This window comes from Balaenoptera borealis (assembly GCF_965194805.1).
Source record: "Balaenoptera borealis genome assembly, chromosome: 5".
Taxonomy (NCBI): Eukaryota; Metazoa; Chordata; class Mammalia; order Artiodactyla; family Balaenopteridae; genus Balaenoptera; species Balaenoptera borealis.
In genome coordinates, this window is record NC_138862.1 from 55,838,761 (window position 1) to 55,863,517 (window position 24,757).

General features: G+C 35.4%; 2 protein-coding genes across 11 annotated transcripts in view; one reads left to right on the forward strand and one right to left on the reverse strand.

The window, feature by feature from the left end:
- CIP2A (cellular inhibitor of PP2A) overlaps positions 1-865 on the reverse strand; it is a 31,344-nt gene extending 30,479 nt beyond the window's left edge. The window contains exon 1 of the mRNA XM_082394667.1: positions 617-865. Within this exon, the coding sequence (XP_082250793.1) occupies positions 617-718 (102 nt within the window). The 5' untranslated portion in view covers positions 719-865. The remainder of the gene's footprint in view (positions 1-616) is intronic.
- Positions 866-1,067: 202 nt separating this feature from the next.
- The window catches only part of DZIP3 (DAZ interacting zinc finger protein 3), a 114,978-nt gene continuing 91,288 nt past the window's right edge, over positions 1,068-24,757 (forward strand). For 2 of the 10 annotated variants that reach the window (XM_082394646.1, XM_082394639.1), the window contains exons 1-4: positions 1,086-1,245; positions 13,714-13,815; positions 17,486-17,555; positions 20,760-20,915. In XM_082394646.1, coding sequence (XP_082250772.1) covers positions 13,784-13,815; positions 17,486-17,555; positions 20,760-20,915 — 258 coding nt within the window. In that variant the 5' untranslated portion in view covers positions 1,086-1,245; positions 13,714-13,783. Of the gene's footprint in view, positions 1,246-1,276; positions 1,507-7,031; positions 11,004-11,048; positions 11,228-13,713; positions 13,816-17,485; positions 17,556-20,759; positions 20,916-24,757 lie in introns of those variants that run through there. The other 8 variants (XR_014245357.1, XM_082394645.1, XM_082394643.1 and 5 more) reach the window with 8 other exon arrangements.

Consider the following 24,757-nt stretch of genomic DNA (forward strand, 5'->3'; position numbering starts at 1 on the left):
GCATTTTAGGACTGAAAAACTGAGCAATAAATTTTGGTAAAGAAAAATTGTGATTACTAGTAAGGGAGGTTGCTTCCTAATCCAGAGAAAGTTGAAATAATAATTTTCAAGCCCGAGTTAAACATGAGTTCAAATAAAAGCAGTAAGCAACAGGTTCAGATTGTAAACTGCCTAGTGACAGGGGTAAATCAAGTTTTAATCGTTACTCCCCATGACCTCCACCTCCGAGAATTGCTGTACATTTTGAGAAGGATCTGTTACAATGGAAAAACCAACATAAGAAGCAAAGGAAAAGATACAGCTCTAGCTCTTTCCTCTACCAACTCCAAATACAGCCTAAATCCCCCAACCTTTTGTCTCAACCTCCGTCTTTCTAGGGCTATCAGTAGTTACTCATCCCTTGCTGCAGTCAGCTGAACGCGGAGGGGCTTGGGGCGGGATAGAGAAGGGTGGGAATTAAAAGGTGACAATCATTAGCCTTCTTTACCAATACAAAAAGGCAGCGGAGGGAGCGAGCTGTCCTTTGTTTTCTAGGCTGAGACCACTACATCCCGGCCACCAAGTGAACGAAGGCTACGAGGAAGCCCGTCTCGTCCGCCACCCCGAAGGCCCTCACCTCCAAGTGCCGCAAAAGCTGGGTGGCGTTCGCTTCCGACTTAACTGCTTTATACTGACTAATGGTCAGAAGCAAGGACTTCAAGCAGGCGGTGTTGTCCATCGGGACCCGCCACAGTCCCGCTTCGGGGCTAACACCACCTTGCCGCTCAATGCCAGCTCGGTCCTCTAGCTTGCCCCGCGCTTTTTAAAAAATTTTCCGCCCCCACCCACTCGCTCCCAGAAGCTCCCGGTTCCGGTCGAGCTCCGGAAGTCCCTGGGCAACCTGGGGAAGGGAACCTTCTAGGAAGGGAGGGGAGGGGTGTGGTGGTGGAGGGAGAGTGAGGTGGGGGTCGAAGCCCTTTGTGAGTCCGTGAGGCGGGCTGGGAGTTGTCCTTTCAGATCCCCTGATCCGAAAAGCCGCGAGGTTTCAGTTCGAGATCCCGTGAAGACGAGACATCTCGCGAGAAGTGCAATTGCGGCTCCACCTGTGAAGGGGCGGTGGGCCGGTGGGGCGCCGGGGGAGGGTCTCTGTTAATCTGTGAGCTGTGTTTGCGTTCGCTTCCTCGGCCTTCACGCTGGATGGCCAGTTTTTCCTTTGTGCATCATCCTCTACCTGAGAAATGGTCGCTTCCCCCTAGTCTAGACACGGTGAGGAGCTCTGAGGAGGAGAATCTTGGGCTCTAGATTTTGAGGCGGCCTGGGAGGGCCTCTTTTTAAAACCTCTCATTTGTCCACCCCTTCTACCCAGGAATGTTGGTTTCTCAGAGTAAACCTATGGCCATTCGGATTCGGTGGCAAGTTAGTCATGCCCTTATGATAGTCGTTGTCAAACTTATTTGAGAAAGCTGGTCCAGGTGACTCCTGGGCCAAGTGTTGCTCCGGAGGGTGTTCTGATTAGCGTCAGTTTTTGTAAGTGAAGGTGCTGTTTTTATCTGGCGTAGTTGATTGTTTTATAACTCTTGGTGTCTAAGGAAATGGCACTGTTCGCGGTTTTTCATCAGAGATGATATTATGCGTGTATATATAATGAAATGAGTCAGGCTGGTTCTGGAGCTTTTTGCTTAATGTATGCTAATGTTGAATGAAGCTTTAAAAGCCAGTTTGGATAAAATTTTAAGAATAGGGTACACGTCCTTTTAATTAAACCATTTGTCAGAAATGTTTTGTCAATTCAAAGAAAGTCTATTCTACGTCACTTTTTAAAGGCAGGAATTATTTTTATATTAAAAATTTAAAAATTAAGTCTGAAAGCTTAAAATAATAATTGAGGCGTAAATCATTGGGTAATTAATGTATTTATGCATTTATTCATTCTGTAAACAATTGATTGTATAAAGTGCGCTAAACCTGCCAGTCAGGGAACCAGCTGGGAAGGAACTGTCTAATCAAGGAAATGTACTAAGTAGGTCGTACATATGGAATTCACCGCTCAGATTAGAGGCACCATGCAGTTGTGGTAAAGAGTGAAGCCAGGCTGTCTGCTTACAAATCCTAGCTCTACCTTTTACTGTGGGACCACTGGCAAATTCTCACTGCTTCAGTCTCTTCATAAAGTAAAACTTGACTAACAGTAGTATCTGTTTCATAAAGTTGCTCCTTCAGTAAATAATTAGAGCCTAGAATGTGCTAGGCACTGGTCTAGGCACTAGATTCAGTGAATAACGTAAAAATCCTATTGTCATAGAACAAAAATCCTACCATTACCTTCTGATAGTGGAAAGAAAAATAACAAGCACAGTAAAGAAAGCGAGATGGAGAAAAAAAATAGAGAATTATTCTTCTAGAGTTATGGTTAAAAGGAAGGGAAATGGGAGGTCAGGATAGAGAAAACAACATTGGAGGAAATATCAGTACTACAAGGAGTTGATAAAGAGACCTATGCTCTCTAAGGGGAAAGATTTCTAGATAGAATATCAAGGGCAAAGGCCTTGAAATGGGAGCCTGAGAATGTGTGTAAGGAACAGCAAGGACACCACTATGGCTGGAGTAGAGAGCAAGTGTGAGAGTAGTAGAGATGAAATCACGTCAAGTTATTATAAAATGAGTTAACCAACGAAGAATTTAGAACAGTTGCCTGGCATAGTTATGTTCTCAGCAGGTATTAGTTGCATCTTAGTTCCTTGGCAAGTACAGTGATAGCAGTTTGGCAGTGTCAGATTTTTCACTAATAATGACAAATGCATCATGATTATCCCCATTTTGTCCTGAGGGAAAGGGTCAAGGCTGTTTGCTGTAAGTGCCATCTTTCTTTGAAATCTTGCGTTTTAACTTGAGCAGTCACAAATTTTGCATCTCTTCCGTATTTATTTTAATGTACAATAAACGTCTTTCTCAAAAAACTTCACCAAAAATTGACGTAAATTTAGTAGGATGTACCACTTATGGTAGCTGTGAGAAGGAGAAGCATCTTTTGTCGGAGATACTTGCGTATCCTAATATGAGAAACAGAGCCATGTTTTAAGACCCAAAAAGAGGGGAAAGGAGGAGGAGGAAATGAAGCTGGGTCCAAATGACTGAAGGCTTTATTAACCTTGAGCTTGGACTCCATCCTGAATTCAGTGGTGATCTCTGGTTTTAAACTGGGGCCTAATCTAGTTAGGTTTGTGTTTTAGATTGATTACCCTGGTAGCTAGACAGGCTATGATTCTGAGGAGGATAAGACCAGAAGTAGGGAGAATATTTAATTTACTGGAATCTTTCCAAAGGATAGCCGAGATAATTGAAGTGGAGATAGCAAAAAGATGACAAATTTGAGAAATAAATATGAGGTGAAATAGGCAGGACTTAGTGAATGATTTCAAATGTGAAGAGTGAGGAGAGGGATGAAACTAGAAGGGATTCCAAGTTTCTAGATTGGGTGGTAGGGAAGATATAGAAACTGCTGAGGTAGTCAGTATTAAGTATTCAGGTTGTATTTTATGTTCAATGAAATTTTATATAGCTTATCATATAGTCTTGTACCATTCTCATTAAATTTATTCCTGGGTATTATATAATTTTTGTTACTGTGAGTGGGTTCTCTTTTTTTCCTGTAAATTTTTTATTTGTTATTGCTACTGTTAAAAGAGAAACTGATTTTTGGTACATCTTTTATCCAGCCTACTGACTAAAATTCCTTATTGATTCAGTTTTGCTTCCTCTCTTAGATTTTCTAGCTATATATCATCTGCAAATAATAATTTCATCCCTTGCAATATTTGTTGTCATACTTTATTTTATTAATGTAATCTTTAAAGTATGAAACAATCATAATGATATTGAACATCGTAGTCTTACTACTTAATTGAATGGGAATGACCAGTATTTTAACACTTAGTATAATTTGTGCTATTGGCATGAGATAAATATTCTTTAAAATGTTTTGGCGATTGCCCTTTATACCAGTTTTATTAAAAGATTTGCCGAAATGTCTGCTAAAAAAGATTATTAAATGTTTATGTATCTTATTTTTCCCTTTAAAATGATAATACAGTGGATTATATTGATTTTATTTTTAGGATAATAATAGCAAACACATACTGAGCATTTGCCATGTGCCAAGCACTGTTCTAAGAACTTAACTGTTTAATCTTTATAACGTCATGCTTTAGGTACTGTTACGATCTTCATTTTACAGATGGAAAAAACTGAGAGAGAGGTGAAGTAATTTGCCCAAGGTCACACAAGAAGTAGTAGCAAACCTTATATTTGCTATGCTGCAGATATTTTATTCAGGATTTTATATTTATGTTTGGGAGAATTTAAAATAATTTTTCTTTATTCTCTCTTGGAATTTGGATTGTATGTTACTTTTGAAAAATGAATTGGAAATTTTCCATCTTTTTTTCTGTGCTGTAGAATAATGAGAATCAAATAGAATCATTTGATCCTTGTAGATTATGTACAACTGGCCTATAAAATCAAGCTTGATAGCTTATTTAGTGGTAGATCTTTAGAAAATATTTGAATTTGTAATATGGTTATTGATCTGATAATTTTTGCTGTCTCTTCTTGTGTTAGCTTTGGAAATAAAAATTTTTAGCATACCAACTATTTCTCTAAATTTGAAAATTTATTGATGTAAAGTTACATCAGTATACAATAATTCTCTTAATCTCTTCTTTGCACATTTGAATTTCCATTTTCATTATAATGTTATCTGTTTTCTTAGTGGGGCTTTCCAGGGGTTTGTCTGTTTTATTCAGCTTTTCAAGAAGCAACTTTGGTTTTATTAAATTTTTTTTTTCTTCAGAATCACTAATTTTATCTTTAAAAATTTCATCCATATAAATATATTTGTTCTTTTTATAATTTTTTAAAAGTTGAAGGCTTAGTATATTTCCATACTATATTTTTTATTAAAGATTATTCATGCCAGAAAAATTTTAAAAGACAGTAGCTAAAGTGAGCATCTGCTTTGTAGTTAAAAAAATGTTTAATTATTTTAATCATTCTGGTAAATATTTTTTAAATGCTAATATTCATTCATTTATCAAATATTCACTGAATGCTAGTTATTTTTCAAAGATCTTAGAGTCTGTTGGGAAAGTAGCAAACCAGAATAAGTGCTTTTCAAGAGACATAGAATGCTGTAGGAACACATAATATTTTTTTAAGGCAAAATATTAAGTATCCAATTCCTTCATCAAGGAATGGCATGAAATCCCTCTTCTTTGTACATTTTTTATTCCTGTCTGTTCTTTGTATTTGATGTAGGTATTTTCCCTAATTTATAGCTCAGGAAACACATTTAAGGGAGTTAAAAAAAATTTGCTTAGGAGCTTACAACTCAAGGGCTGGGAAGCTCCTTTATTTCTTCTGGAAAAACTTAAAAAGAGCATATCTTCAATGCTGAATAGTAAAATGGAATTTTTTAATGTCTCATGACCAGGGTTTAAGTCATATTAGATGAATCATACTGTATGATTCATGAACTGTAAGTATCATGAACTGTATCTGTCATGAACTGTATTTTTGATGAATGTGCAGAGTTTGTAGAATACTGAATAATGTACTAAGGGAATTATATCAGAGGTGTGAACACAGAGCTGATTGTTAATTCATTTACCCACCATATATTTAATGCTAGCTTGAGTGGCAGGTACATTTCTAGGTTCTGGGGGTACAACAGTGAATCAAATAGACAAAATATGTCTACCCAAGTAGAGCTTTTATTTTAATGGGAGATATAGCAAAAAAAAAAAAAAAAAAAGAGATATAAGTAAAATATATTAATGTTAGTAATAAGTGCAGTATAGGAAAAAACAGGGAAGGGGGATAGGAAATATCAGAGTCAGGATGGAGAATTGCAATTTTAGTTAGGGTGGAGTATTGATCAGTATTTGCTGCATAACAAATCACCTCAAAACTCAGTGGTTAAAACCATGAGCATTTATTTCTTGGTCTGTGGGTTGAGTGCAGTTAGTCTGATCAAGGCATGACTTGGCTGGGTAGCTCTGCTTTAGCTGTTTTGTGGGGAAGGGGAGATATCTTGAGCTCAATTTCAGTTATGACAAGGTGTTTACTAGACATCTGGGAGCTATTGAGTGGGCTGTTGAATATATTATTTGTAGTTAAGGGAGAAGTCAAGGCCAAAGATAAAAATTTAAAGCCTGGAGACTAAATGATATAGGGTGAGTAGGATAGAAAAGACTGAACCCCAAAGTACTTAAGTATTTAGAGGTTGGAGAGATGTGAAGAACCAACAAAAAACACTGAGAAGTAGTTGCCGGAGGACAGGCGACCTATCTTGTCCCCATGGTTGTCTATAGGGATCCATCTCAGCTGCAGCATCTGGGCTGCTTTTGACTTCTAAAAGAAGACTAGGTCGACAAAGAAAGAAGTCTTAATCTACATACAGGTTCACTCTTTACTTCTGCCTTCAGAGGCCTTGAACTATGCAGGAGGATGGGTGGCTTCATTCTTTAAATTAATATTGCATGCTTAAAGTACGCCAGGTACTAGGCACTGGGGTTGTAGCAAGGGATTTAGAAAAAGAAAAAAAATTTTCCTGACACTGGGAATTCCATGCTAGTGAGGGCATGAGGCCAAATCTAAAACTAAGAGCTTATTCAATAGGCATAAACAGCAGAACGGAAATTCCATTGGCCCAGGTTCCAAAGATTCAAGGCAAAGAAATCAGTGGTAGAAAATTGGCAGAGGTCTAGGCATGGGGTCATTTGGATACTGTGTCCCCACTATGGTTAAAACAATTCAATATGTACTAATATTAAATTGATTTTACCCTTTATACAGAGCCAGGAAACAGTCTGTATAGTTAATGTCAACTCTTAACTTTCAGAAATGTTAACCTTCATCACAAAGCCAGAAAACCTAAATAAACCAAAATTATTCTCCCTTTGTAATTCTTCTTCTTCCTGTTTTCTCTCCCAACTATCAAGTATTATAATTAAGCTAATTTGCCAAACCATGAAATTAACTTTCTTACTTTTCAGACAGTTCCTGATTTTTTTAATGTACATTTCACAGACTTCAAATCTAGATTAAGAATACAAGGTTTGGATAATTTGGGTAAATGTTTTATCCCGCATTTTCACATCTAATTTCACATCCCCAAATCAGAAGTTTTCCTTTTAAAAAAAAAAGGTACTATCCATTGTCTCTGAATCTAATTTTACAGATAAGTAAAGATGAAAATGACATACTTTTATTTTAAGTTAAGGTATGGTAATCATTTTTAATTATAACTAGTATTTGTTGAAAGCCTCCTTTTTGCAGAACAGGGCCCTTTGCATATCTCATTTAAAAATTTCTAGTCTTTTAGGAAATAGATATTATCAAGTTCATGAAATGGGTATATATCTGTTTCCTGAATGAAAATGTGAAGTCATTTTCTGAGACAGGGGTGTCCAAAGTAGAATATGCACACCTGAGATATGTGAAACTGACTATTAGGGTGTGGAAACAGATATTAGAACTTTTCTTTTTGCTTATTTTAATCTCATTCTTTTCTATTTTATATTATAGTAGTACCTACAATAGCATGAATAGCATAAATGAATTGCTATTCATGTATTTTCAGTGTATTCATATATCTTCAGAATTTACTGCTTTAGAAGTATGTGATCCAAAAAAATTGGGGACTTCTCCAAAATCTTTAACTTTGACAGAGAATCAAGGTGGATTTGGGTAGGGTCATTGGTGGTGGGCGAGTCAAGTACATATTGTATTCTCCATTCCATTCTTGATTATCATCTCCACATGTCATGTCTTTACATTCTGTCTTGTTTCCTTTTTTTTTCATTATTGTCTAACAACTTATGACAACATAATATTTTGAAATTGCTGAAAATATTCCACTTTTGGAGAATTTGCTTAGGGGTAACATATGGTCCTTCTGACAGTCCAAGCTACATTTTTGAACAGCGTGGTTTTGGCAGTGCTATCTGTAAATAACCTGAAACTGATGGATAGTTTAATATTTGGATTTTTTTTCAGGTAAATTCTAACCTGTGCATATTTTTGTAGGTACAATACATTCCATATATTTGTAACAAATTAATGTATATATTCTGTAGGTTTGCTTGTGTAAGTCCAGGAATAGTGACTGAATAGATCTGAAGAGAATCAAATACCTGCTTCAGACAAGATGCTAATTTTGGCAAGGATGTTCCCTATATTGGCAGATTTATAAATATGGGGCATTGGGTATGCATTGCAAGTTTCTTGCTTCCTGGTATAAACTGCCAGATAATGCTAACAATGATCTTTGCTAAATGGCAAGAGCTGAGATGGACAGTGAGTACCCTGATATTTTGGGGCAGAAAATATCTTTGGTTTCTGATAACTTTTGCAAAGATTTTCCAACCATTGTCTCTCAGTCCTGGAGTTTACTTAAGCAAACTATGTATTTTTTCCTTGTGGGAAAATAGTGTTTTGGCCTCCCTTGCCTAGGTATGTTCATTTTGAGGCCTTGCCAAGAACCTAATCAAATACAAAATGGAAGAAATTAATGGAAAATTCGAAAATTAAATAATCAGTATATTTCACCTATTCTTCACACAGCTGATAAACTAATGGTACAACCTCAACCTGTTATTCTTTGAGTTTAACCTGATGGCCCTAGCCCTTCTTGTTTACCTGCATCTATCTAACATGTGAGAAATAGACTTTGAGAGTGCTAGAGCCATAGAAAACCTGCTTTACTCCTTTCAAAGCCACCAAGAATGGCTGTTGCTGCTTGGCTAGCAGATATAGTCAGATCAATAATGGTTAAAAGTTTGGTTTTAAGGAACTCCCATCAAAATGTCTTGAGTTATTCCTAGAAAATGTCCTCTTCATATTTTTTTCAGCCTTGAACTGGTTACTGTACTTCTCATATGTGGCTAAAACATCTCACATCTCAACTTTAAGGAGTGTTTTGGAATTCTTTTGGTAAAATCTAGCAGAAGCGATAACTAGCATTATCAGGGTTTGCTTTATTAACAGACCCATGAACTTCTGGAGTACATTTAATTCAGTGCTGAAATAGTAAATTCAGCTTTTAAGATAGCTTTTAAAATTTTACCAAGTTGCATGTTCAAGATTGTTTATTGCAGCATTGTTTATCATAGCAAAAAAAAAAAACCCGCAAACACACACAAACTGGACACGATGTATTTATCAATAGTGGTCTGGTAAAATGATACATTTTTAACAACGGCATATTATGCAGTTTAAAGAATATGGCAGATGAATATGTGCTGATGTGAAAAATGCAAAGTGCCGAACATATGCAAACTCAGCTGCCATTTGTACCATATGGGATATATTTGAAAAATTTTTTTGTCCCAATTCTTAAGTCTCATTATTACCATTCCTTTTCATATAATAGCTTTTCTCTAAGGTAGAGAATTGTAAGAAAAGTGAACTAATTTTGCCACAAATTTAAACAAAATTAAATGAAGATGATGATAGGAACACTTACATAGTCCTTACTATGTGCCAGGTACTGTTCAATTACATGTTTTAAACGTTTACTCTTGACGACAACCCTGTGAAGCATGTATCATCTTTATCCCCATTTTTCAGATGAGGAAACTGAGATGTTAATTCCACACAAGGTTGCATGGCTAGTATGTGTCGAAGCTGACGTACATACCCTTGCAGACTGGCTCCAATGTCTCTGTGCTCTTAACTACCAATTCTATGCATCCTCTCAACTTACTTTTGACATTGATGGAAACTAAATGAGATACTTTGTCATTTCTCTTTCTCGTAGACAGATGATTTGTTGTGTTTATATAATACATGATACCTAATAACAGGATGGTCCTATTTTTATTGCTGAAAACAATCTATGTTCATTTAATTAACCTTTCATTTTAACTCGTTCATTTAGTTAAGTAGTTCTCAACTGTGGGGAATTTTGTCCCCTAGAGGACATTTGGCAGCGTTTGGAGACATTTTTGGTTGTCACAGTGGGGCTGAGAGATGGGAGATAGTTGCTACTGTCATCTACTGGATAGCTAGGGATGTTGCTAAACATCCTAAAAATGCATAGGATAACTTCGCGTAACCAAGATTTATCCAGCCCGAATGTCAGTAGTGCCAAGAAACCCTGATTTAGTTGGCATAAGGAAAGTTCTCAATAGTTGGACTCCTGTCCTGAAAAATACCAAGTATATTATTTTGTTTATTTTGTTTTCAAGCTAGTAGCATTGAGAAAAGCGAACTTTAGTTTTACTGTTTTTTACAGTGGTATTTTTCACTTTTCCCACCTGGCATTGTGTGATCTGTAAGTGCCAGAGCTGACAAGGGTAGCAAATTCATGGGACCATGGAACATCACCTACACATTGAAATGTAACCTTGTTGGCCAATTAGAGCCTCTAACTTGGTCAGGTGACTTAAGATGATCATTTGAGTGGATTTAAAGGCAATGTACTTATATACAGTTCAGGGAGGTGACAGGAGTGCTACACGGTAAATGTTTAAATGAATGATTGAAAAATTATAAACAAGAGCTGTGCCTACTTTGACGTGAATATGCACAGCTTTAAAAGTAGGGAAAGAAAAGCCTTTACAATTTAAAAAAAGCTTGTTATAATTTCAGTAGGTAAGAGGAAAAGTGGTAACTGGAAGCCCAGATAGAGGGGAGCAGTAAGAAAGGTATTTTACTGTTTCAAGAAATGGATGGCAATACCTTATTTTTCAACCAGTAAAACAGCCTGCAGATAAAATCATTTTGGTTGGTGGATAAAGGTGTGCTGTAAATTGACACTGAACTTTAACTTGCCCTATGATCAACCAGCCAGAACCTGAATAGTTCCTGCGGAAGAGCTGTTTCTCAATTCCAGGAAGGCAGAGTAAATGTTAAGTTTCCTGCTGACAGGGAAAGTCTATTGAATACACCAGGGGAAACTGGATTCACCCTTTCTCCCATGTTAACACTGATTTTAAAGGTTTCCTTCAGCCTCTTCTAGAATGGTAAGGACTTCGGATTATTTCAGAAATACAGGGTAACGTTTCAGGCTGGCTACTTCCTTTCTGTTGCTAGGCACTTACACCTTCGTTCCCAACAGAGGCTGTAAAGTGCTACTGCTGCCGCTGTTGCCTGTAGGGCTTGCCACACATGTCAGCTCAGCTTCTGGGAAATGATGGGATTGATGATCCTCTCCTGGAAAACCTTTCATCACAGAGATTCACATCAGGTTGTATTTTAAAGCAGGCTGAAAAAGAAAGCCATTAGCCTTTCTTAACTCTTAATTCAGGATCCAAATACCTTCTGATTTATTGATTAATTAATTTTATATCTTTTTCTTTTTCAAGCTGAACACTGAATAGCTTAGCTGAGGCCTTCCATCCTCTCTGCCTTGTTGCCAGAGGATTTTCCTCCTCTCTCTTCAGCCTCACTGTGATCTGTGCAAACAGCTACTAACTGAAGGAGAGCTTATTAGAAGGGGAAGTATCCATATCTGAGCTTTTAAATTCTGAAAATGAGAGGATTTTGTTTTGTCTGGAAAAGGCACACGTTTGTATGCTCTGGCTATGAAATAATGCCTGTTACTTTTTATTAAAATAACCAGGGAGGTTAAGGAAACCATAAAAGAAAAAGTTTGATCACAATCCTACAATTCTCAAAGCCATGTTCTTTTCTGTACAGCTTTATTAAAGAAATGAAGCAGATCTAATTTAGTGTGAAAGAATAACAAGGATTGTCCAACCTCTCTCTGCTTCATTATGGGCTCTAGGTTGTATATTTCAACAGTATTTGAATAGAGAATGCAAATTTTAATAGGCATATGACTTTGTATACTGAGTTTTTAAAATAAGACTAAAAGTACAAAATAATGTACAGAACTAGATTCTGAATAGGTGAATTATATTCATACTGACAGCAAGAAGTGTTTTATTAAGGATGGGCAAGAAACTAAGAGGTGTTAGAAAGCTCCATTTTAAATGAGGGAATTTAGTGTGAGTCTGTGTGTGTGAATCTTTGCACTTGTGTTTTGATTAAGAAGTATCAGCTAACATTGAATTGTTGGAGAATTACCCTTGTTTCTCCAGCCTTTCTGTGTAACTGAGAGCTGATGTGAGTCAAATACAGAAAATAGCTAGTATCATGATTAGGAATACTTGTTTTTCAGATGATCCCCTCAGGACTTCTTTTAGCCCTTACACCAGGAACTGAGTTGTCCCCTCCCCATAAGTTTGTTAATGATAGGATTCTCAACCCTCAAGGCTTAGGATGGTTCAGGTCCTACAGTTCTTTCTTCCCCTCTATATGTTGTTGGCTTTTTCTGACTTTTTGGGAGACTCGGCCTCATTTAAAACAATGTTCCTTTGAGTAAATACAATCTGAATTCTTAACAGGTGACTTACAAATGATCTTGTGGAATATATTTTCTTGATTTAAGAATTACCTCTGCTGAATTGCCTTTCAGTAATGGGCCTCCAAAAGCTCTATCAATCTAATTTATGGGTGTATATTAATATGCTGTTAGAGAAACTGGCTACCCAGTTACTGAAATAAATAAACAGTCTAGAGGCAACAAATGAGAAACTTTATCCAGTCTTGTGCTTGGCAGCAAGGCACTCTAGGTCTGTTTTATTTATGCTATTGCTGCCACTTTCTTTTCTTTTTTCTCATCATTTCTTTCTTTGCCCCAGAGCACCAAGCAATAGTTTTACCTGCTTTCACTCTAATACTTCCTGGGCTTATGTACAGTGGGATCAGAAAGGGAAGTCAGCCTAACAGAGGGCAATGGAGTTTGGAGGCTTGAACTCTCAGCAAAAGAGATCAAATGGGACTAATTTTAGAAGAATTGGTCTTAGGGTAGTTAAATAGAGAGCAATATAAATAAATAGATATGCTAATAATACACTATTCCTCTTTTGTTTTCATTTATTTTGCCTCAGTATTTTTTTTTTTTCCTTCAGGAAATATCCACAACATCCATTGATATCTGAACTAGAAAATATGCAAGAGTTCTTTACATCCCACCTCTCTTATTAATGGAGATAGAGAATCATACAATTTTGGGGAAAAGTAGCCAAATGTTATTTTTAGACTAAAAGAAAACAATGAGTGCTATCAAGGTTGTGTTAAAGAGAAACTTCTTATACCTCTGGGAAATACATTATTACAAACTATTTGGGAAGCCATTTAGCATTATGCACCTAGAGGCCTAAAATATTTGTGTCTTTTGACCTAGGAATTCTATTTCTGATAATTTACTGTAAGGAATTAATCATAAATATAGAAAATCCTTCATAGGCAGTGGAGTTTATCGTAATACTAATTTATAATGAAAAAAATGGGAAACAATCTTAATGTCCAACTGTAAGGAAATGAGCAAGGAAACCCCAGTCAACCAATTGTTATGTAGCCATTGAGAATGTTTACTAGGAGTATAAAATAACATGAAAGATGCTTTTGATATAGTGTTCAGTGGTGAAAAAGGTAATGTAGAGTCTTCCCTATTCAATATGATTACAAATTGGTAAGATATACCTATGCTTGGAAAAAATTAAGTATATTAAAGTATAGGCAGTGATTTATGTTTGGATGATGAAACTTTGATTTTTGTTTTATAGCAGTTTCAAAATTTTCTTAATGATTATGTACTATTTAGATAGTGGGAAGAAAGAATGAAATCCTTCTACCTTCCCACTAAAAGTATTATTTTCCTTACAGCTTTAAACAGCAGTCGTAAAAGTCAGTCTGCAAGCTTTGAAATAAGACTTGCAAGAGAATATTGTGCAGCATGGATTCTCTACCAGAAGAATTTTTTGTGAGGTAAGGGATGGGTTGACAAAAAACCAGCTGCAGTTGCTGCATTTTGAAGACACGACATTGGTCTTTTTCACATAACTTTGGGAAGCTAGTGTGAATGAGATACCCTAATGTTTCAAGACAATTTAGCAATTTTGATTAGTGAGAGATGTAAACTGGGTAAAATCTAATTTTGGAAAATTTCTCTAAGGACCACACCCTGGCTAAATAGCTAAGAATTGAAAGATGTACCATAACTTGCCACACCTGGGCCATTCTCAACAAAGTAATGTTTTATTTATCATTTAACAAGCACTTACATAGACTTACCTTTTATCTCATTCACACTAGCTTTTGCCAGGCATTGTTTTAAATGCTTTTACAAACATTAACTTATATAAACTTCATAACAACTCAGTGAGGTGGATACTATTATTATTCCCATTTTATAGAAGGTAACCTAAGCGTAACACAGAAGACTCTACTGAGTGGTTCAACTGGGCCTAGGCTAAATGTCAATCTGTCCCCTCAAATTAGGGAAAGTTCAGCCTGCTTGTACCTCTCCCATATAATTCTAAAGAGCAGGTTAGTATTGGAGATCTCCTTGCCACCTTTCACTATCTCATATAATAAGCAATGTGTTGTTTTACAAGTATTTACTTACCTCCATGGTACTTAGGGAATAAAGACTAAGACAAAATGTATGTACTGAGAGAGAATTATAATATAGTAGGAAGATATATAAAAAGTTATTTTATCTTTAGGCAAAATGCATACATAAGTGTTATAGTAGAAATGCTGTGGCTATATATAGAAAGGAACAATAATTATTGAGTGGGGTTCAGTGGGTTTCCACAAGGTGACATTTGAACTGAACTTTAAAGGATACAGGTGGCTTTTGATGGGTGTAGAAACAGAGCAGATGGGAGGTCATTTGGCTGAGGAAACAGCAAGAAAAAGTGTTTAAGATAAATTCTTGGGGAGGATTTTGACTCCTGGTAAGGAGTTTAGCTTTATTTTGTGCAGAGCCATTGACATTTGAAGAAGAGAAATGAAATTTTACACTGTATTTTGGGAAGACTACCTCTGTTGATAGTGGGAAGGATGACAAGATATGACAATTGTAATAGCTCAGGAAGTAGTTAATGAAGGCTTGTATGATAGGAATAGTAAATAATAAGAAAGGAAGGATTTATAGAACTAGAATCAACAGAATTCTTTGACTACTTAAATATGAGAAAAGGGGCAAAAGAGTAGTAGAGTTGGTTTGAAAGTTTCTAATGACCGGAAGGAAATATGTAACGTTAGCTAATATGAAGATCACAAAAGGAGACAGGTTTAATGTGTGTTGAGAAAGTAAGAGAGGACAGATAATGAGTTCAGCTTTGGACATGAGCCAGACTGAGGTGTCGCTAAGATATTCTTATGGAGAGTGTCGAGTAGGTGGAATGAAATGTGTAGCTGTAGCATCAAAGAATGATTAAGTCTGCAGAAATAGATTTGTGGATCATTAGAATGGGGTGCTATTTGAGTTCATGGAAGTTTGCTCATTTATTTGTTTTTATATTTATTCATTCAATAAATATTTGAGTGCCTACTTTATGTCATATATTGGGCTAGAGACTTGAAGGTAAGGTAGTTCAATAAGAAGGACCTGAATCCTATCTGGGAGTGTTTATTCATGGGCATAAATGAGATTGATTTAAGTAGAAAATGTACTAAGAAAAAAGAGAGCTAAAAATGGAACATTACTGTATACTATATATATTCAATATTTCAGGTATATTGTTATACCAAAATTTCAGCTTCTCCCAGCAGCAGAATAAAGTACACAGGTGGTAAAAGTAGCAGAATAGCAAAAGAAAAATACTAGTTTTGCACTTAGTTTTAGCTTTGCTGCTTTCTAGTGTATGACCTCTCTGGGCATTAATTTACCCATCTACAGAATAAAGTAGCTGCCGTATATGACCACTGATGTACCTTCCTGTTCTAATACATGGGGAGCATGGTTTGATAGTGTTAATGTAAGCAGTTTTATATTAAATATTATTAAAATAATAGATGAATAAGGTGAATGAAAGGAAGAGAGATAGCCAGTGGTACAAACTGAGAAGTGGACAGCTGGAGGGGCTAGGAGAAGAACCAATAGCAGCGAAGGATGCGGAGGTTTTCAAGGAGGGGTGGAGTATATGATGGATAATGTTAAGTAATGCAGAAAAGCTAGGTAAAATGAAGAGCTAAGACAAAGCTATTGTAGTAGCAAATACGATTTCATTAGCAACTTTTACTAGAGCAATTTCAGTGTTGGGGAGGAAGTACAGATGATTTAAGTTTTCACATCAAAATTTGTTAATGGAACCTATGGAAAATATAGAAGCTCATGTTCCACACGTTTGATTAAGAAGCTCTGAAGTAGAGTTTGGACATCTGGATATTTCCAAAGCTTCACAGGTGATTTTAATATGCATCTGGGACTGAGAACTACTGGGTTAAGGAGTGGATTATCATGAAATAGAGTTAGCAAGTAGAGTATCCATTTTGAGTACCTTTTGTACTCTTAAACATTGAGAGGCTTCAGAATACTGCTGCAGTATTTTTCATTCCTTGATAACACAGTTCCTTGTGTTCCTTTTTGGAGTGGGGCTTAGAAGTGTAGGAAAAAACAGTTAACAGGTTTCTCTTTACCATGACATTTTAAAGAGCACTGAGACTCATACTGTGAAATATCGTTTGTGTGTATAAATCATCTTTTGTTGAAACTTTCCCTGTGTGGACAATATTGTATTATTTATCTGTCTCAGTTTCCCCTGACAAAATCAGCACATAGTAGATGATAAATGATTGTCTGTCAAATGAGTACATAAATATGAAGTAAAATAGGATAATATTTACAAAGTACAGTTCTGAATAAGTCAATCAATTGACATAAGTTTCTCACCTCAGTTTTATCTCTGCTAGTGTATAGGATTAAGAAAATTATATAAATCATATATGACCCTATGTTATGGTTCTCATATTATGAATCCTGTGTCATGGTGCTGTATATAGGCAAAAGCAATTTTATAAATAAATTTTTCAATTCAGTAAATAATACTGCATATGTTCACATTTCAAGCCCATGCCAAAAGCAAAACTTGTCAAGTTATTCCTTTTTATAAAAATAGTTAATAATTTCTAAATATGATATTCTGCCTCAATTTAAAAAGCCATTTTGAAAAACTGGACAATTGCAATGCCAGGAAACTGAAAAAAAAAAAAAAGATCTCTGTAAGATAGATCCTTTCCAGACCTCAATTATTTTCATAAACACACACACACACACACACACACGTACACACACAAATCAAAACATCAACCTTTTCAACCTTTTCTTTACATTGAGAAACAGTGCTATAAAGTTATTTTTTCCCATTATTTTGGTCTATTGTGTGTTTGTTAAAGATGAAAAATTTTTTACATCAGCTTTGTATTCTCTCTGCCACTATCCAGTAAGGTCATGGCATAATTTCTTTTCTTTAACTTGAGTTCCTAAAGAGATATGGCATCTACCACTATTACCAGTCTTTGGTACATATTGTTTATACTTCTGAAACTTTCAGGCAAAAATTCACATGTCACATTCTTTACTATTACAATTTAATTGTGTTCTTTGTAAGGAGATGCTCTGAATATAATGCTTTTTCATTTAAAATAGGGATCTTCCTGTGGAGGAGCAGGCTAAGGAGGAAACCAAGAATAAGGTAGAAAAATCAACTGATCAACTGGTAAGAGACAATGTAGTCAGTTAACTAATGCTGTATGAGAATTGAATGCTAAATCTAATCAATTTAATTATCTGCTAAAAATTTTCCTACCTTAGTGGTCATCACTAAATCTTTCTTTGATAATTGATATTTGTGTCTCAAAGTTATCATTCTAAGCACCAATCCTAACTGTAAGTTAAAATTAGTAGATAATTGAATTGACTTGCCCAGAAACATCCCACAATCAATTGTAAGAAATCTCTTGTTTGTCTTTTAAAAGCAAAATTCAAACAAAATGAACACTATACACATAGAAATAAAACATACACAGAGAATTTTATTTAGTAAGACATTTCATTGAGTTGTTTCTGAAGTTAATTCTTTTTCCTGTTTTTATCATCTTTACTGTCAGAACCTCCAGTTCTAAATGAATAACTGAATTATACACTAATATAAAGCTTTTGTTGCCAGTGACAATATACTTTATGGTAGATTAAAAAATACAGACACATGTTTGTGAATATCACATGTATTTATGTTTAGTGAAGGATGGATGAGAGGTATTTGTTAGGTTCTTGTTAGTGTAATTTTTACTTTCCACATAGTTTTATATAATGATTGATGTCCATTTGTTAATAAAGGTTATCCAGTAACCTAGGAGGAGAAAAATATATAAACGTAAAATAACCATAGTATTCACCTGCATGCGGTTATCACTGTAAAAAATTTTGCAGATGAAATACAATATGTGCAATATGTACACTTGGACCAGGGGGATTGGATCCAGAAAAGCCATTTCTAGATACAGATTTCGGAATACAGAGGGAAAGGAGGTGTAAACTTTAACCTGAATTTGGCTTAGATACTAAATCTATTTTGCAAAAATGGATTGAGCATCAAATATTTTGACAACTAACTTAAAAATTAAAATTGTATTTATAATAAGATTATTTAACAAACATGAAGCTTATAGTATTTCCTGTTGAAAAAATTTTATTCATGCCATAATCTTACTTGTGTATCAATTTGTTAATTAGTGTTAGATGATCTGCAATGACTTTTGATTACAGAATTGACCTTTAGTTTGAAATATATGCACTATTGACAATGGTCATTCTTTTTTTTTTTTTTTTAAACATCTTTATTGGAGTATAATTACTTTACTATGGTGTGTTAGTTTCTGCTTTATAACAAAGTGAATCAGCTATACATATACATATATCCCCATATCTCCTCCCTCTTGTGTCTCCCTCCCATCCTCCCTATCCCACCCCTCTAGGTGGTCAGAAAGCACCGAGCTTATCTCCCTGTGCTATGCAGCTGCTTCCCACTAGCTATCTGTTTTACATTTGGTAGTGTATATGTGTCCATGTCACTATCTCACTTTGTCACAGCTTACCCTTCCCCCTCCCGGTGTCCTCAAGTCCATTCTCTACGTCTGCATCTTTATACCTGTCCTGCCCCTAGGGTCTTCAGAACCTTTTTTTTTTTTTTTTTAGATTCCATATATATGTGTTAGCATACAGTATTTGTTTTTCTCTTTCTGACTTACTTCACTCTGTATGACAGTCTCTAGGTCCATCCACCTCACTACAAATAACTCAATTTCATTTATTTTTATGGCTGAGTAATATTCCGTTGTATATATGTGCCACATCTTCTTTATCCATTCATCTGTTGATGGACACTTAGGTTGCTTCCATGTCCTGGATATTGTAAATAGAGCTGCAATGAACATTTTGGTACATGACTCTTTGAATTATGGTTTTCTCAGGGTATATGCCCAGTAGTGGGATTGCTGGGTTGTATGGTAGTTCTATTTTTAGTTTTCTACGGAAACTCCATACTGTTCTCCATAGTGGCTGTATCAATTTACATTCCCACCAACAGTGCGACAATGTGGTCATTCTTTATAAAGGTTTGTTTGGTTATTTTTTAGAAGCTTTTTTTTTTTTTAACTTTTTGAAAAATTTCAAACCTATAGAAAAGTTGCAAGACTAGTACAATGAACACATATACTCTTTACTGGGATTTAGCAAACTGTTAACATTTCCTACATTTTTGGATGTAAATATAATGAAGTACCATAAAATGTAAGATGTGTTTGTTGGGTGTTGTTGGGAATGAAGGAATCTCAATTTAAGACTCAAAACCAGAAGTGGAGAGGAGGAGGAAGAGGAAGAGTAGTAGTCCTGCTGTGGACCTTATTGGTTCCTAGTTACTTTCCTGGGTGGTTCCAGGTCTGTTAGAAACCAGGCAGTCACAGTCACCACACACCAGTGACTATTTTGCGTTTTCAGTGACTACATGGCCTCTGCAGTAATAACCTGTCTGTTCTCATATACAGAGGTCAGTGGCTGCATATTCATATTCCCAAAGTTTCAGCAGGGTGTAAGGACTGTGGTATCTTGTTAAGATTTGAAGGAAGGCCGTCATCCATCTGTTCCAGGATCTTTATTCATTTCTATTGTGCATTCGTTCCTCACAATTAATGTTAATAGAAAATCCAGCAAGACTTGACTATATAGCTATCAGTTAACCATTAACTACAGTTTAATTAAGTCTGTAGGATCAGTTCCTGAAGTCCCAAGATTATTACTATTTATTCGGCTCTGATTGAATTGAGATTATACATAGAATCATTATATTATACTAATTTATTTATAATTTGAAGTATTATAGCTATTCATTTTCAAATTGCTGTGTTTAGTAGCTGAAGCATTAGTCACATAATGTAAAAAGCACCGTTGGATATAGTTTTCATATTATTTTGTAGAATAATCTATTTAATATTTTAAACTTAGCATTTTTTTTAACGCCTTAAATGGACCAATTCAGTACATGTTGTGTTTTTCTCAAGGGCAACCATTTTTTAAGGCTTAACTCACATTTAAGCCTAAAATCATTCATGTTTCCCATCCCACCACCATAAAAAAAAGACATAATTATTCCCATCTTAGAATCTATGCTTTGTTTATAACTTTTAAATTCATTTATGATGGCCTTCCTTAGATTAAAGCTTCTTGAGTTTTAGTCTTAAACTTTCAGCTATGTTGTAAGTTCCTTGAGAGCAGAGAGAATGTCTTATTCTTATTGTAGTCTGTCAGAGTGATCTACATATAGCATGTAAAGGAACTTATTTTAAAAGAAATACTTTAGCTGGTTTTAATATTAGAGTAAATTAGAACATGTATAATTGTGTAAATTTTTAATAATGTCTTCTAGGACAAACAGGAAAAGAACATACCTACTGATCTTGTCCCTGTTAACCTGCTATTAGAAGTGAAGAAGTTATTGAATGCAATTAATACTCTACCAAAAGGTGTGGTTCCTCATATCAAGAAGTTCTTACAAGAAGATTTTTCCTTCCAAACTATGCAGGTAAGATCATAATTTGATATTTGGAGCAGAAGTGTAGGTCTGTGTATATGATACACTGTGTTCCTTTACTCTCACACTACTGCCATACTCACAGCACTTCTGACACTAGATGTGGGGGTTTAGTCCCATAGCAGTCAATTCTCCAACGTTAGCTGGGTGTCCTACAAATCAATTCAATTCTGACACTGTCTACGTGGAGTTAGCATCTAATTCCACATGTTAAGGGCCCAGTCCAAGACTGCTCCCACTTCAGATGCCAATCACCAGTCCTAGGTTGCCCCAGTACTTCTGACTTATTGGCTATACATTGGGGTTCCCATGACCCCTCATGAGTGCAATAATTTGCCAGAACAGCTCACAGAACTCAGGGAAACACGTTGACCAGTTTATTACATGATAAATGATATGATTGATAAAGGATACAGCTGAACAATCACAGGAAGATATACATAGGGCAAGGAAGGGTCTCAAGTGCAGGAGCTTCTCTTCTTTTGGAGTTGGGGTACATCACTCTCCTGGCATGTGCATGTGCAAACTGGAAGTTTTCCAAAGCCCATACTCTTAGAATTTTTATGGAGATTTCATCATGTAGGCATGATTAATTATTAATTCAGTTTCCAGCCTCTCTTCCCTCTTTGGGGTATGGTGCTGAAATTTCCAAGCTTCTAATCATGGCTTGGTCTTTCTGGTGACCAAGCCTGCATCCAGAAGCCCACTAAGAGTCACCTCATTAGAACAAAAGACACTCCTGTCATCCAGGAAATTCCAAGGGTTTTAGGAGCTCTGTGTCTGGAACCAGAGTCAAAGACCAAATATTGGCAGGAACTGGGGACAGATCAATATATGTATTTCTTATTATATATATATTTCCTATTATTTTACAATGACTCTTTTCTTTTCTTTTCCTTTTTCTTTTCTTTTCCTTCCTTTTCTTTTCTTTCTTTCTTTCTTTCCTTTTTCCCTCCCTCCCTCCTTCCCTTCCTTCCTTCCTTCCTTTCTTCCTTTCTTCCTTTCTTCCTTTCTTTCCTTTCTTTCTTTCCTTTTCTTTACTATAACAGTGCCACTAAGGTCTTGACATCTGCATGTCAAGGGCTTTGGTTTCAGCTTTGACTCTAGACTTTTATTAATTAAATAAAGCTGATGCTAGCCTTTCAAGGATAATGGTAGGAATGTGGGTTAGTAGCTTATAAGCTGTTGACTATAAGGTCTAGTGTTTATTCTAATTCTAATAACACACAACATGCCACTCTGGGAGAGGAAACTGCTTTCAGTTTTCCTAATTTGTAAAATACTGACAGATTTTTCAAAAATGTAAAGTATAAAGAAAAATAATAAGACTTGGATTTTTTAATGAGATAAACATTTTAGAGAATATATTGTCAATTTGCATCTTAGAAATAGTTTTTCTAGATAATAAGTTGTGAAGCTTTCAGCACAAGTTGGGTATCAGTTTATAAATTAATGGAATTTCCCAAAGTTAAGGAAAATGATCTTCTCTTCTTTGTGACAATTAATTGGGGGGCGGAGACAGAACGCCATAGGTGTCCTGAAAAGGCCACATTTACCTTTTCTGTGAAAGAATATATCATTAATTATTACCATGAAACAAATTAATACTATTATGATTAAAAATTTTAAAAACTCTAAAAATATCCAAAGACTTTATATACAGCTATAATCTTAAGTGAGGTAATTTACCACAAGTATGAATTCTGGTTTGAAATTGATGGAATAATGCCACTATTCCCCTCTTATCTTTTGGAAATCACCCAGAAACCACAATAAGAAATAGAAATCAGTAGGCTTTATATATATAAACAATACCAGTTAGAAGGTAAAAATGAAAGAAAAATATTTTTAATAGTAACAGAAAAGATAAAATACCCAGGAAGACACTTAAGAAGTATACAAGATATAAACTAGTGTTTCTCAAAGTTTTTCCTAAGCCACTTACGTGAGCCTATCTGACCCCCATACTAGTCCTAAAGAATCAAAATCTCTGGGGGAAGGTCTGGGAATCTGCATTTTAGCAAGTACCCCCACACACTGATTTTTTTACATTAAGTTTAGAAATCAATACTTTATATTAAAACAATAAATAAAAATTTCTAAAACTCTACTAAAGGTAAGATACGAAGACCTGAATGGGAAGCAATACATGTAGGAAGACACAACGTGATAGAGAAGTCAATTTTCCTGAAATTAAAATTTACAAATATTATATAATTCCAATAAAAATAACAAAAGGTTTTTTTTTGTTGTTTTTTTTTTGTTCGTTTGTTTTTGTTTTTGTTATTAAAAGCTAGTTCTAAAGGGAGATTAAGGGAAGAATAGCCAGGAAAATTACAAAAGAGAAGTGTGGGAGAGAAGGGCTGGGAATTTGCCCACTTTGATATTAAAACTTACTATGGGGACTTCCCTGGTGGAGCAGGGGTTAAGAATCAGCCTGCCAATGCAGGGGACATGGGTTTGAGCCCTGGTCCAGGAAGATCCCACATGCTGCGGAGCAACTAAGCCCATGCGCCACAACTACTGAGCCTGTGCTCTAGAGCCCATGAGCCATGACTACTGAGCCCACGTGCTGCAACTACTGAAGCCTGCATGCCTAGAGCCCATGCTCCTCAACAAGAGAAGCCACCGCAATTAGAAGCCCATGAACCGCAACGAAGAGTAGCCCCCGCTCACCACAACTAGAGAAAGCCCACGCACAGCAACGAAGACCCAACACAGCCAAAAATAAATAAATTAAATAAATAAATTAAAATACAAGAGAAATTCCAGTAGTAGACCCAAATACATTCAGAAATGTTATGTGTAATAACAAAAGTTGGTAATACTAAAGGGGAAGTGGACCAATCAGCAATCCCAGTGGAAGATTTTAACATAGCTCTCTTAATAAGTAATAGAACATGAACACAAAATTAGTAGAGCTGTAGCAAACTTGATGTAATTGACTTATATATATGTAACAGTGACAAAATGTATATTCTTTTTAAATGTATATAACATTTACAAAAATTGACCGTATACTAGTTCACAAAGCAAATTTCATCAAATTTCAAAACATCAAAACATGCAGAGCATGTTCTCTAACAACTGTACAATTAATTTAGAAATTAGTTACAGATAGATAAACTAGAAAACCATTGTTCCTAAGTTAAGATATATACATCTAATCTAGTTAAACCAGCGATCAAAGAAGAAAGCACACTGGACATTAGATAAATTTTGGAACTGAATGAAAAACATATATCAGAATTTGTGTTATTAGATAAAGGCTGTGCTGCAAGGATTATTTATAGCTTGAAATGCATATAATCGAAAAAGTAGCAAGGTTGAATATCAGTCATCTAAACATAAAATTCAAGAGGCTAAGGAAAGAACAGCAAATTAAAAACAGAGTCGAGAAAAGAATAAAGATAGCTAAAACTAATGAAATAGAATAAAACAAACTAGAAAAGGTCAGTTAAACCAAAACTTGATTTTTTGAAAAGACCAATAAAGTTGATAAATGCCTGGTAAGAATGTTCAAAAAAAAAGAAGGCAAAAAGAACCAAAATCATGAATGAACATAAAAACATCAGTACAAATTCCATAGTTATCTATTTTGTCTGAAGGGGATTAAGAGGTGCAAACCTACAGCTATAAGATAAATAAGTCAAGGGGATATAATATATACCTAGGGAACATATCAGTAATATTATAACAAGTTCGTATAATGATGGATGTTAATTGGTCTTATTGCAGTGATCATTTCATGATGATGTCATAAGAAAAATGTCAAATCACTATGTTGTACACCTTGAAATATTATATGTTAATTATAACTCAATAAAATTATT